The sequence below is a fragment of the Chlorocebus sabaeus genome, chromosome 24 (genome assembly GCF_047675955.1).
Source record: "Chlorocebus sabaeus isolate Y175 chromosome 24, mChlSab1.0.hap1, whole genome shotgun sequence".
In the NCBI taxonomy this organism is placed as follows: Eukaryota; Metazoa; Chordata; class Mammalia; order Primates; family Cercopithecidae; genus Chlorocebus; species Chlorocebus sabaeus.
The window spans coordinates 82836893-82851910 of NC_132927.1; the positions used below are offsets into that span (position 1 = coordinate 82836893).

A 15018-nucleotide genomic window follows, 5' to 3' on the forward strand; every position below is an offset into this window, starting at 1 on the left:
CTGAGACAGGGTAATTTATACAGTCGAAAGGTTTATTGGACTCACAGTTCCACATGGCTACGGAGGCCTTACATTCATGGCATAAGGGAAGTAGGACCAAGTCACATCTTTTACGGATAGCAGCAGGCAAAGAGAGAGCTTGTGCAGAGAAACTCCTTGTTACAAAACCAGCACATCTCATGAGACTTATTAACTATCATGAGAACAGCATGGGAAAGGACTGCCCCCTTGATTCAATTACCTCCATCAGGTTCCTCCCACTACATGTGGGAATTCAAGATGAGATTTGGGTGGAGACACAACCAAACCATTTCACTGGGTGATGAAATAATCGGTACAACAAACCTCAATGACACAATTTATCTATGTAACAAACCTGTACATCCGACACATATACCCCTGAACTTAAAAGAAAAGATAATTAATAAATAAATAATATGTTTGTATATGCATATATATTATATACTTATATATATATTTATATATTATGTACATGAGTTGTTGAGGACGTGTGTGCTAATGGTGTGAGAATGTGAAACTCTGGGCACTTCAAGGCTTTTCCTACAGAATTGAGGAAATCCCCAGACAACTCACCCACCTGCTGTCCTGTGGTGTGGACTGGGGAGGAAGAAGAGCAGCTCTGTTCAATGCTGAATCCCCCTTCACTATATGTAGGAGACATTTATTAAATCTTGTGTCCTTCAGGCACTGGTAGAATCAACTAGAACACAAGGAAACAGAGGACACCAAGGAAACTCTAACCAAAAACACCTCCCATCTCTTTCCTGCAGAATGAAATCCTGAATCTGTGGGGTAAGGACAGTGGGTCAGAAGCTGAGGACACTGACGGAAAACCACTGTGACTGGGAAGAGACACTCTGACACTTGGCGAAGGGAAGGAACAGAAACACTTGGAAGGCCATGCTTCAGAGCCAGTCTCACCACCCATAGCTAAGAAGGAGACTAGGTCACAAGGTTGGAGAATGTGCCCCTGTGTCCAAGCCCCTTCACCACACAAACAATCACCAAGTAAATGTGTCAGCAGGATGCATCTGCCACAACTAAAAGAGACAGACTCTCTCTGGGAAGAATGACATGTGAAAACCCAAAGCAAAACAGGGAAACAAAAGCATGTATTGCCAGAGGAATCTGAAGTTTTTGTGAACAGTAGAAGCTGACTTCAACTCCAATAGCTGGGGCAACCATACACTTGAAACCCAACCCTGACTAGATTCGCAGAAACGTGGTTAATGAAGGCCCCACAGAATGTAATATGTGATTGTCTCCAGGAAGAAAATAAATACAAGAAAATGAGTAACAAGGGAAATGCAAACTGGAATTATACATGCATTACAACTTCATTAAAAGTGAAAGGCAGGTAAAATTATGTCATTAAAAAAAGATCTTGAGACAACTTGTCAGCACATTCAAGTTTCAGGGCACATTTTACAAAGTTTCTCTGGTAGTAGCCATGTGATATGCACTAAAAACATAGATCTATACAAAGAAATTAAGATAGTAAAAAAAATGGAACATCAAGATGAATTGTAGCTGTAATCTTTGTAATTGTTTTAACGTACGTGTATAAAGTGATGCGAAATTATGTATTATATTTTATAGCATATATAAGTGCAAACTGACAATAAAAAAGACTGGTGAGAAGGAGGAATTCAAAGTACACAGTTATACTATCTCTGAACTTCATATCAAGGTCATCACAGTATTTGCATTAGAATCTAATTTATACAATTCTTATTGTAAACTTTATGGTGATCAATACCATATTTATAAGAAGTGAATTATATAATCTGCTAATAGAGAAATAAACATCATTATAAAATGCTAATTTAAACAAAAAATAACAGAAAAAATAATATTAGTTTAAAAATAGAATTTATTATAGTTGCTTTAAATAAAACAAGACCCAACTGTGAGCTTTGTACAAGAAAGTTATTCTACATATTCACAAATAGAAAAGATAAAGATGGGAAAACACGGATTATGAAAATATGAACCAAAAGAAAGCTATAGTAGCTATGTAAATTTCAGAAAATGTGGATATCAAAAAACACTTTTAGGACTTAACAGGTATTACATAGGATAAAGTTACCAGTTTTTTAAAAGACACCAAAAAAGACTTAACAAACACATAATAGATGAAGAATGCACCACTCGTTGTGATTTACAGAACAAACGTGATAAAAGAGGCAAAGATGTCAGTCAGACCATGCACCTAAGAGTGCATGTAAGAACTTCCTCTTGAATTTCTGCCTGTTGCCACCCACACCAGCCCTGGTCCTGGAGCCTGCTGGACCAAGCTGATGCTGCCGTCAGTGAAGGTGAATCCAGAGGCTGTGCAGGAGAGACTCAGAGAACTGCTGGGCTGTACAATTTTTCCACCTCAGTCTCCACCAGGGAACTTCACACAGGCCTTCTGCAAACAGAGAGAACAGACTGAGAACAGCTGCATGTGGAGGAGCCACAGCTGGACCTGATTAACAAGGGGCCCTGATACTGAGGGTGATGAGGAGGGAAGCCCAGATCAGTGCAGACCCCATGGTGAGGACACTGAGGACGGGCACAGACATGGGGTGGCTCCTCACCACGGCCTGAAGGAACAGGGGATGAGCTGCCTTTCACAAGGAGGGGAGGGGACACATTTCCATGTCTTTCTTTTTGTGGTCATGGGTGCACTGCTCATCTTTGCTCATCCATCCTCTGTGTCTCCATTTCAGAGAGGGCAGGGTCAAAGGATTCCTAGGTCTGGATGCACAGGGTTAATCTGCCCATCACTCTTTGTCAGTCTCTAATGTGGACAGTGTCCAGGTATCTCCGTTGCAGCAAACGTTATCAACAAATAAGACCAGTAAGAACATAAGAAATACATTTCCAGAGAAAACAGGCATCTGTCTGTAATCAGTACATTTAGAGCTGCCAACCACTGTTCCTGACAATCAGGCAAAGCAAAGTTAAAATGAAAAAAAAAAAAAAAATGCATATCTCCACCTTGTCAGGAAGGAGTTTTATAATTATCACTATCTTGAGATCATTTTGCCACAAAATTATTCAAGATTTAATATACGTGCTTGTGTCAGGAAACAGTCGATGTGGAAATGTGTGTACTTATCTGACTGAAGAGTTCACATGGAGACATGTTTGTTTGTCTGAGACAAGAGTCCACATGAGGAAATGTCTGTTTCCTGAGGAAAGAGTAAATGTAAGGACATATGTGGTGGTCTGAGGAAAGAGTCCATGTGGGGACATGTGTGTTCGTCTGAGGGAAGAATCCACATGAGGAAAGGTGTGTTTGTCTGACAGAAGAGCCCACATGTTGACAGGTGTGTGGACCCATCTGAGGGTAAATGCCCATTCAGGGACAGTGCATGCCTGAACTGAGCTGAACTTTGGGGAAAACTTTTCTCAACCAAGGAAAGAAAAGAATGTTCTGGGTTGTTTGCTTGTCAGGAAGGAAAAACCTGGGTTATTTGCTTGTTAGAAAGAAAAAGCCTGGGTCACGTAGAAAATTGATTTTGTCTTATTTAAAGGTCTTCATTGAATGGAAACATCATATATGCAAGTCAGGAAAATTACTTCATTCTTTGCTGCATGTATCTCATAACATTCCCACAGTCCCACATACATTATTAGATAATTTTATAGAGTATGCACTTAATCCAGGGGTTAATGAACTGCTAAATATATTTTAATTGTATATATTTAGGTTTATATTTTCCATCACAAAATTACGAGCTTAGACAAATTAATTTTGTCATGTCTCAACCATTGCATATCACTAGAATATTCTTACTCTTCTTAAACAGAGCCTGTTTTACTTATTTTACACCCACCCTCTAAATTCCTGGAATATCCTGTTTACTCGACTCTAGTTTTGGCTTTTACAGAATTTCAAACAAATGAAACGGTATTGTGTAATTGAAATGACTTCACAGAAGGAAGTGGAAAATGAAGTTGCTGACATAAGTAACTTTGAAAATGAGGAGATTCTGTAAGTTTTAGGTGTAAACAAACCACACATAAGCACTCTATTCTAGTAGATAAACATGTTTCCTACAATGGTACAACATTAAATTTCTGATGCTGCTCTGCATGTGTCCTGAAATTGTGCAGCTAAGTAATAAAATGGCATATGGTGGGATGGGGTTCCTCACTTTGCAGTGGGTGGTTATGGACAGTCAAGGAAGGAAGACTAGAAAGGTCCATGTGGTAGCATAGGTGGTTGGAGAGTCCAGTGTCTTCTCATTTTTAATGTAATCACGTTACAGAAGATTAGATACATAAACAGTTTTGACGTGTCCACAAACATCATTCATATAAACATGCACATTTACTAGGGCAATTGGGTGAGAGGTCCTAGAAGTACTTACACCACATTAAAAAACAGAAATACCCAGTATCACAATATTTTATTTTAATATTATTATTTAAAATCAGAAACAAGTACTCTTTATAACAATGGCTAATTCTATGTATGAAAAAGGTAATATGGAAAATGAACTTAGAATTTATTATAATATCTAGGAAACAGGGAAGTGTTCAAAAACAAAAGGATGAACTGTGCTGTAAAGATGCAGGATGCAAACTAAATCAGTGCCCAGCACCTAATAAAGCTGTGGCAATTTGAACAATAAAATGAATAATGTAGCGTGGATCTTTTTCAGAGTATGAAATAGACATCCATAAACCAATACGGATATTAATAGATGATTCAATAAACAAACAATGGGAAGAAGAACACATCTCCTTACAGAAGTGTTCCAAATATCTCAGGAGGATAGTCCTCCAATCAATAGGTGACGGTTAAACACTCATGGGTTGATTGTGGCCTGAGATTAGAGACATGGAAAAAAAAATCACTAATAGTGCGTTTTATAGTGAAATTCACATATAATGCCAAATACGTGATCTATGAATGAAATTTTTTTATTTTTTTGGTCTAAATTTGTGCAAACACACACACACACAATTTTTTTACAATGCCCACCGATAAGGGCGAAAAAGGCAACCACAGACTGGGAGAAAATATTTCCAAGTCACATACTTGTTAAATCAATTCTTTTCATTTATTGTGTTTGTTTTTGTTTTTTGTTTGTTTGTTGGGAGACAGAGTCTCGCTCAGTCGCGCAGGCTGGAGTGAGTGGCGCGATCTTGGTTCACTGCAAGCTCCGTCTCGCGGGTTCACGAGATTCACCTGCCTCAGCCTCCGGAGTAGCTGGGATTACAGGCGCCCGCCTCTACACCTGGCTAATTTTTTATTTTATTTTATTTTATTTTATTTTATTTTATTTTTTTGTATTTTTAGTAGAGATGGGGTTTCACGGTGTTAGCCAGGATGGTTTCCATCTTCCAACCTCGTGATCCTCCCGTCTCGGCCTCCCAAAGTGCTGGGACTACAGCTGTGAACCACCGACCCCGGCCAATTATTTCAATTTGTTAAATGACTTTTATACTCAATATGCAAGAAAACTTACAACTAATCAAAAGAAAACAATGCAGTTAAAAATGAACCAAATATCAGGAGAGGCATCTCATCAAAAATTATATAAAAATTATTAAATATGAATTTTTTATTAAGAACATACACATTTAAATACGAATTAGATACCATTACTCGCCTATTAGCATGGTTAAAACTCTCAATTCTCATGATGAAAAATGGCAATATGAATGTGGAAAAACAAGAAATATCATGCATTGATGGTAGGAATTCAAATTGCCGCGTGCACAAAATGAGATTTTTTTGGTATTTTTAAAATAGAGGTAAAAATAGAGTTAAAATGTGAACTTATGTTTGTGTTCCAAAATATTTACAACACTGATTCAGAAATTGATGTTTACAAAGATCGATTCAGAGGAAGTTCTGTATCAGATTTCTTAATTTGATTCATTCTACAATCCCTGAAATTTGCTTACAGAATAAATGTTACATGAAAAATCTCTCAAATTACTAAAATCCCCTCCACTCAAGCCCTTGTCCAAGGTTCTGCCTCACTCAGCGCATAGCATAGCTGGTAAAGGTGTATCTGGAAGCCTTCCAGGAGACCTTCACTGAGGACCCAGGCTTCTCCACCTCAGCCCCAGACTGCACCAGCTGCACCTGGGAGTGGGCACCTGTGGGGAGGACACAGGAATGGATGAAAGCCCACTTGACTGAACCCAATCCCCTTCTCATCACTGGGACTTGGGAACCCCTTACCTGTAGCTGCAGCCACCAAGAAGAGGATCCTCCAGGTCCGGTCCATAATGAGGAGCTGTGCTCTCAGGGGCTTCTCTGGGACAGGGATGTGGTTTCTGGGTGATGCTCTCAGGGCCCAGACATGTCCATATTTACCTCCGTGGATCTCAGGTTATTTGTATATTCAGGAGGCAGAGCATTTCATAGCTCAAGACCCTGATTCAGGATAAGAAACAGTAGATGAATGACACATCAGCCTTACACGAGTGGGATGCTGATGGTCCAAGCCCTAATCCTGCTTGAAGAAATGGATGCCCTACTCCATTTACAAACTTTTTGTCGCCAGACACCCTTTCACTGAAAAGCAAGCACCCAGAGGACATGCTCCTCACTGTGAACCCACATTTGATTAGCATGGAGACCACATGGATGATTTCTGGAACCATCACCCTTCATGACACTGACCAGGTGCTGTGACCCCATCTTGGTCCCGTCAGGCACCAGGCACAACACATTGGTGACTCTGAGAAAGTGAGTGCTCATGTCCCACGTGAGTATCCAGCAGGTCCTTCTGAGATCTGCTGGGTGCTCCTGAGACAGTGTCTCCAGCACCTGCCTGGCATGTTGATCCACCAGGATTTTCACTAGAACCACCCTTGGTTTACAGATTTGCCCTGTGATTCATAATTAGAGTTGATTTTCTCATCTCACAGACAATAGGAATCAAAAGATGGAAGAGAACTTTGGAGTTCTTTGTGAATTCACTACTCCAAAAATAATTGACAAGGAATTTGTGTTTTGAATAAGTCTGGGTTTTATTTCCTACCCCATTTAATAGAATTTCATGAAGTTTTTATGTACTTTCAGTTCATATCCATAGATCCTCATCTTTACATATTGGTTTCTGACTCACTGGGTCTGTGCACCTGCCACACTCTCAGATCCATCATTGCTCTGTCAAATGCACAATGTGGGCAACATTACCTAACACTGAAATCTGACTTTTTTATTCATAGGAATACAGTGGCTCCCACAATTCTGTATCCATTCAATTAGTAAAACTATTCCTATCCTTTATATCATCACTATTAAGATATTTGTAGTCCTGGAAACCCACTTTAAAAAATAGTTTTCGTTGCCTTAAATTATATGAGTGGTTCTGATGTAACAGGATATTTAGAGGCACATCAGCAACTTGCTGAACACATAGTTTTTGTTGTTGTTGACAAAGGAAGATACCTGAGAGGAAACTTCCTCCCCATCCTTCTGTACACCTGCTCTGGGGTTGGAACCTGTGCTTGGTGGCTCCTGAGTGCCCCCTCAGCCCAGCCTTGCCTTGCAGTGAAGTTTCTGCAGTGGCTGTGACCTTGACCAGGCTTCTCCAGGGGAAAAGCTCAACTTTCATCTTTACTGCCTTTTGTGGTTTCAGTGTCCCTGGACTATTTTCTTACATCTTACCTGGATTATCTTACATCTCACCTGGACTATTTACCTGGATTTGCTTACATCTTACCTGGACTATTTGTTTACATCTTACCTAGGCTATTTGCTTACATCTTACCTGGATTATTTGCTTACATCTTACCTGGACTATTTGCTTACATCTTACTTGGACTATTTGCTTACATCTTACCTGTCTATGCACTATTTACTTACATCTTCATATAATCATGGAAGAATGGGGGAGGGATCTGGAATGGCAGATTTGTCTTTCTTCACATAGGACAAGGTGCTGGAAAAGTTGTTCCCTGTAGGATCTTTTGGAGAAGGCTCTTGGTACAGTTTTCAGTAATTATAACTTCCCCACTTCTGACCCATAGGAAACATATTTGGATTTTTTTTTTCTAATCTGGAGGTTTCTGGAGGGAAAGTCCAGAAGACTGAGGAGTGTTCGGCCCTCTGGAACTGTCACTTCACCGTAGTCCACATCTGTCTTTCAGACGTCTATAGTGCTTACCATGTAAGTGCCCTCAACAGCTTTTTTTAATATATATATATATGTATATGTATGTATGTATGTGTATGTATATATATGTATTTATGTACATATATATGTATGCATGTATATATGTATGTATATATGTACACATTTGTGTGTGTTTGTGTGTGTGTGTGTATGTGTGTGCATTCTTCTGCAGCTTCTGTTCCAGTAAAGCAAGTGTCAACTGCCATTCTGGACATACCTGTCTCTCCCGTTTTGGGAGTGGGCAATTTTTGATTGGAATTTCATTCCTTTGATGAATTCCCAAAGGTACCGAAGACCAGATTGTGCAGACGCCTCTTGACGTAAGAATGAGGTGATGACTTTTGTAATCTTTACATTTTGGAGCAAAGACCAAAAGTACAACCAAAGGTCCTCTTCATGTGTTAACTGGAGGCAGGATTCTAATCTGATTACATAGATGTGGCACCTGGTCTGACATAAATGAACAGGCAAGGAAACAGAAAAAGGACAAGGCACAACGCTTATGAAAAAGTCTCGGCAATTTTAATTTGCTTCTGAGGAAGCTGAAATTGTGAAACTAAAACAGTGTGACTGGACATGTCTCAGGTGATGTTGTGTTCTGGAAAGTATCTCCAGTCCTGGGCTGGATCCAGTAGGTGCACTCAGACCCCAAATCCTAAAGCAGGGACTTTTATTCCTTAAACAGATGATATTCCAATGAGAAAGCTGTTCTCAGGTGAGCTGCAGAGCAGGGAGGAGGAGATGAAGAGTCCTTGGCTTCCCAGAAATTGATGAAACTTGAAGACCAAGGCCACCTCCTTGGATCAGAGATCTACCTATAAGTACATCATATCAGCTCTGATTTCAGGAATCTTTGGCTGTGTGGGAGGTTAAGGAATGTAATTTATTCCTTTCTGCTAACGCAGTGTGCTTCAGAGAAAATGAACTGAAAATTTAATAAATATACTTTTTGCCATAGTAAGGGAGAGAATATAAATAATTCATGGCAATGCAAGTGGTCACTTCAGAGCTGGCAGAAGGAGCAAGTGCACAACTGAGAGAAGGAAGCGCCCTGCCCCAGGAAGCAGGTGCGCTAAGACCATCCTCTGAGAACTGCCCTCCGGATGCCACATGTCAGTGGAACCTGGGCTCGTGCCTGGGATCTTCTGCGTAGTGTGGAGAGCAGAGCACAGCTCCATTCCTCCTCACTGTGTGACCTAGGATGTGACCTCTCCCTCTGAGCTTCATTCTAACTAGGTGTTAAAATCAAATAACAGCAGTAACTTTACTTGTAAACTTTCCGGTAAGAGCCAGTGATGAGCAGAATTGTTATCACTGTTGTTGCCCAAACCCTTAAATATCATAAAAATACCTGTGTGACCCCTCGCCTCAGACCTCAGATGACCACCTCGCAGAGAGCACACCTGCTTTGTTTCTGTCACAAACGTGGTATTAGAACTGGAAACTATGTGTACCTTGTTATAGAATTTATATCTTAGTTATGCTACATTGGATGAAGTTAGAATTAGTAAGTGGCAGTTAGAATTTCAGGTGGTGGGATGTCTAAGCAAACTGTCGATGGTGTGTCTTCATTTCTCCTTGCTTATTATAGATAATGTGAGAGGAGAGAGAAAAATTAAAGAGAAAAGTATTGACCAATAGTCAGGTGTTTGATAAACAAAGGAGATTTTCACATCTTCTGGAAACCCCATTAAATTAAATAAATTGAGGAACTTTAAGACATTTTTCCACATTCTGGATTCATGTCTAAAACAGACTTAGATTTAAATGCAAAAAGAGAGAACACAGAAAATGGAAATTCAGCAGCAGATCATTTTGCCAAATAGGCAGATTTAAATTAGTTTGTGATTTTAGCTAAATATCCCAGTAATAAACCCCAGATCCAAATAAGAAGTGATAAAATTTCAATGTTTAATGACTGGTTGAGGGAAGCTTGAACTAACATTGTTTTGATGAATCATACATCAATAATAAAACTTTGTCCAGGGGCCCAACTTTTCCACGGGCTGCCTGAGTAAATAGTTTCTACTTCCCCTACCTGGCAGAATCAGTCATCCTCTAAATCCTGGGAGTCACTAAGAACAGACAGAGGTTTGAATACTTTGAAAGTTTGAGTGACCCAAAAGTACTCTCTGGGCTGACTGGTGAGGGTGATCTCTATGAGCCTTGTCTTGGAAGAGTGTATGATGGCTTTTGTTATAATGAACAGATAGCAACAAAGACAGTCAAGGAAAATGAAGAAGCAGGGGAACATAGTCCAAACAGAAGAACAACATAAAGGTCCAGAAACCAACGTCAATGAAAAGGAAGCATATGGTTTACCTGGCAGAAAACTTTAAGTAAATGTTAGAAACATGTTCGATGAGCTAGTGGCATCACGCAAGAACAATGCAAGAATTTTAATAGAGATAAAACATTTAGAAGATGTCTAAACAAAACTATTGATGCTGAAGAATACAATAAGTCAGCCAAAAATTTTAATAGAAGATTTTAGACCAGACTAGATCAAGTAATAGAAGAAACAGTAAACTCAAAGAAAGATCATTTGAAATAGTAGAGACAGAGAAGAAAAATTTCAATGAAAAAAATAAAATAGCGTTAAAGACTTATGAGTCAGGAAGCAGATTGAAAACTAAATTATGCGTTGAGGAGTTACGCAAAAATAGTCTTATTTTTGCATACAAAAGGGGTAGTGAAGGAAGAGGGTGTGTGTGTGTGTGTTTGTTGGGGGTGGGGGAGAGAGAGAGAGAGAGAGAGATGTGTGAAAAGATTTTTCAAAGAAGTAATAGCATAGAAACTTTCTAAATCTGGAAAAGCAAATATTCATCCACATCCAAGAAGCTCTATAAATTTTAAGTAAGGTAAACAAAATGAGAAAGATCTGAGATAGTTTGAAACCACATTGTTAAAAGAAAAAGTTTTTGAAAACAGAAAGAAAAAGAGCAGATTTAGCAGATTTCTCAGCATAAGGTTTTCAGTCCAGAATGGAGAGGAATTATATTCAATAATGTATGGTTCAGTGATAGAGATTATTTCTGGGAAACATGTTTCTAGTCAGTGTCATCATTGTGTAAGCATCATAGGGAGAACTTACACAAACCTACAGGGAATGTGCAACTACACACAGGCTATGTGGAATAGCACAGTGTTCCCAGACAACTAACGTGTACAGGGTGTTACTGCACCGAACACTGCAGGGAACTGAGACACCGTGGTAAGTATCTCTCTATCTAAACACATCTAAATATAGAACATCATTAGTGAGAATATGGTATTACAAAGTTATGTGGCCACAAACATATATGTGGTCTATTGTTGACTGAAACATTGTTAGGTGGCCCATGACTGTATTCAAATTGCTGGGGGAAAAAGACTGAAAAACAAAAAAAACTCTGCCAACCAAGAAACTTTACCATGTAATTCTTTTTGTAAAACAAAGGATAGGTAAGACCTTTCCCAGAGAAGCAAAAACTAAAGGAGTTCTTCGCAGTTGGGCCTGCCTTAAATACCAAAGAGTCTCAACTAGGTCTGCAGAATAATGACATAGCTGCATCAGCTCCATTCTGGCCTCTGCCATGTGACAGTTTTGTGTGAATTTTCTTTCTGCTCTCTCAGGACTTTTCCACTCAACTTCTAACTCCTTTCTCCTTTTAATTCTCAGTTCATTGAAAAGATTCATATTTAGCTAAGAACATTAAAAACTTTGGAAAAAAATTTCATCTTAAGCCCAACAAATTTAATTAACGGTCTTCATGGATGCCCATCTGTTTTTTTCTTGTTTTGTTTTCCTGTGGGATATGGCTCTTGTTTCTACCTCAGTCCAGTCCTTAATTCCATATGCATGAGGCATCCAACCATCACACATCCAGGAACATCTTGGAGGAAGGGACCTTACCATCTACCTCATCAGCCTTCAGGTGCACAGTGGCCATTCCTTCAGTTGTTGTATGTGCTTTAGGGCTTTTCATTTAAAAGTGTGTTTCACCATCCCCCAAATAAAGTTCCTGGACCTTAAAAAGTGATGCGGTGTTGGGGGCATTGACAGCCAAATTTCATTGAAAGTCTCTTCTGCCCTTGGTAATTGAGGAAGACTGGGAAGAAGGGAACAAAAACTCAGACCTCATGTAGCTCTTCATTTAGCAATAGATTCAGTGCAAATTTAGAAAGTTATAGACATAGAGTAATGTTGATGTGGTTTTCTGTGGCATACTAAGGAGACAGCAGAAGATAGTCAGTGGTCAGTCTCCATCCAGCTGGTACCCATTGTCCATTAGTTAGGTCGTAATAAAAGATAAAAGACAACTTTTGTGACAAAGCCCTAAGGGCTTCTTTAAAACACTTTGCCCAGAAACTGGCCAACAGGGACATGACAAGTTTTTATATCACAGCTACTATTTTTTGCCTACTTTATGTAGAAATCTGAGAGATGTGCCCAGTCTCAAGGGGCTGATTCTCCATCCAGGGGACAGCGCTAACAGTGTTATGTGGTATTAGTCTGTCAGGGTCTTCATAAGAAGACAACACAGAGTGGGTGGCTTAAACAACAAATATTGATTTGCTTAAAATTTTGAAGTCTGAATGTTGAAGATCAAGGTGCTGGCAGGTTTGGTTCTTGGTGCGGCTTCTTCCTGGCTTGCAGTTGGCCACCTTCTAATACACTACGTCTCCACATGGCCTCTTCTCTGCGTGCACGTGAAAAGTGAGAGGTCTCTGGTGTGCCTTCCTCTTCTTATAAATACAACACGTCTGTTGCGTTAGGGTCTTACACTTATGACCACATTTAACCTTAATTGTATCATTAAAATTCCAATAGAGATCCATTGAATTTAAGGCTTCAGCATATGAGTTTCAAAGAGGGAATAATTCAATTGATGACACAAATCAATATATGGTGAGAACCATTAGAATATATATATATTTTAAACAATAAGTTATAATGGACCATGCAGGAACTTGCTGGTAAGTTCCTAGTAACTGGTGAAACTTCAACTATAAGAGGAAAATTTGTCTTCCTCGTTTCTTTCCTGGCAGAAGAATGTGAGGAAGCAGAACCACAGATATCAAAGAAAGAGGAGCCCTGGGGACAGCCGAGGTGCTGGTGAGGAGGGAGAGCACTCAGCAGATGAGGAAGCCCCGCCCTCCCTGCACCTGCTCCTGACCCGGCCTCCTGCTCTGTGGGCCCCGCGCGCCCCCTGCTGGTCCTGAGCGGCACCTGCGCCCGCCCCCTCCGCCTCCCTGCAGGGAGGTTTGTGTCTGGGCTCACACTCACCTCCCCTCACTGTGTCTCTCGCACAGTAATACACAGCCGTGTCCGCGGCGGTCACAGAGCTCAGCTTCAGGGAGAACTGGTTCTTGGACGTGTCTTTTGAAATGGTGACTCGACTCTTGAGGGAGGGGTTGTAGTAGGTGCTCCCACTACTACCATGGATATACCCAATCCACTCCAGCCCCTTCCCTGGGGGCTGGCGGATCCAGCCCCAGTAGTAACCACTGCTGATGGAGTAACCAGAGACAGCGCAGGTGAGGGACAGGGTCTCCGAAGGCTTCAGCAGTCCTGGGCCCGACTCCTGCAGCTGCACCTGGGACAGGACACCTGTGAACAGAGAGACCCACAGTGAGCCCTGGGATCAGAGGCAGTCTCCCATATCGTCATGTCTGCATCCCCGAGACACTCACATCTGGGAGCTGCCACCAGGAGGAGGAAGAACCACAGGTGCTTCATGTTCTTGCACAGGAGGTCCATGACTCTCAGAGAGCATTTCCCATGTGAGCTGGACCCTGAATTTAAGAAGAAGTGTGGTGGTTTCCTGTGCGTGCTTAAGTGAGGATTTGCATGTGGGTGGTGCCTTTGTATGGAGAGGTGTAAAAAGAGGATGGAGGACCCTGTCTTTTGGGCTCACCCTGGGAGTAGGATGCTGACTTTGCCCTCTGAGAACTCATGTCTCTTCCTGGGGCTTCCCCTCTCCAAGCCCAGAGTCCTCTTCTTCCAGGTAGGAAAAGTGCTGAAGGAGCCGATCTGGGAGATGAATGTGATCATGGATCAGGGACAGATTTTGGAATAGGGTCAACTGTTCTACCCTTAAATATTTATATAAAACCAACCACACTTCCAGGTCATTTAAATGGTCATTTACTACTTCAGACACATTGAAACAACTGCTGAATGTAATAATGACAGTGACTTCAAAGAATCCTGGATCCATCCAATGTTTACTGTAGTTCAGAACATCCATTATGATTAGAGGGAAGCTCACTGTCCCTGGAAGTGGGTCATTTATAAAAGCACCTGAGAGCTGTCCTTCTGTGACCTTTTGGTATTTGGGATTCTGTCTGAGATCTTAGGAGAAGGTAGTGGGTCATGTGTCCATTCTTCTAAGTGTGTGACCTTGAAGATGTGGCCTGGTCTCTAAACAATTCTGATTAAAAATATATAGATTCTGGATTGCAGTGATAACTTCAGACAAAAACTCTATAACAGGTCAGCACTGGAGGACAGTCTCATGAAGATCATGAAGATTAGTGCGATTCCCTTTCCTGGAAACCAGAGAGGAACTCTGTGACCCCTCTCCTCTAGAGCACAAGAAACTCTGGTCCTTCCCTGACAGGTCACACTTGTGAAACAGCCACATATTTATCAAGCCCAGAGTCCTTACCCACATATTTATCATTTCAGGTCCATCTGTCTCTGAAAGACTTTATCCTCCATTGATTTGCATGAACACACTCTAGGATGTGCTGTATTGCAACTTCTGCATTTGACATTAGTTTGGTGAATTATGTAATAAACAATCTATCTCCTTGGATGTGGATAACAGGAGAGTCTTCAGAAGTTTGATGTGTTTTGAAATCAGGACAAACC

General features: G+C 40.7%; 1 gene segment (V, D, J or C); it reads right to left on the reverse strand.

The window, feature by feature from the left end:
- Positions 1–1913: 1913 nt before the first annotated feature.
- On the reverse strand, positions 1914–13949 carry LOC103229850 (immunoglobulin heavy variable 4-38-2-like). The segment is given in 3 exon segments: positions 1914–2434; positions 13429–13752; positions 13836–13949. Coding segments are annotated over 3 exon segments (495 nt in total).
- Between the last annotated feature and the right edge of the window lie 1069 nt (positions 13950–15018).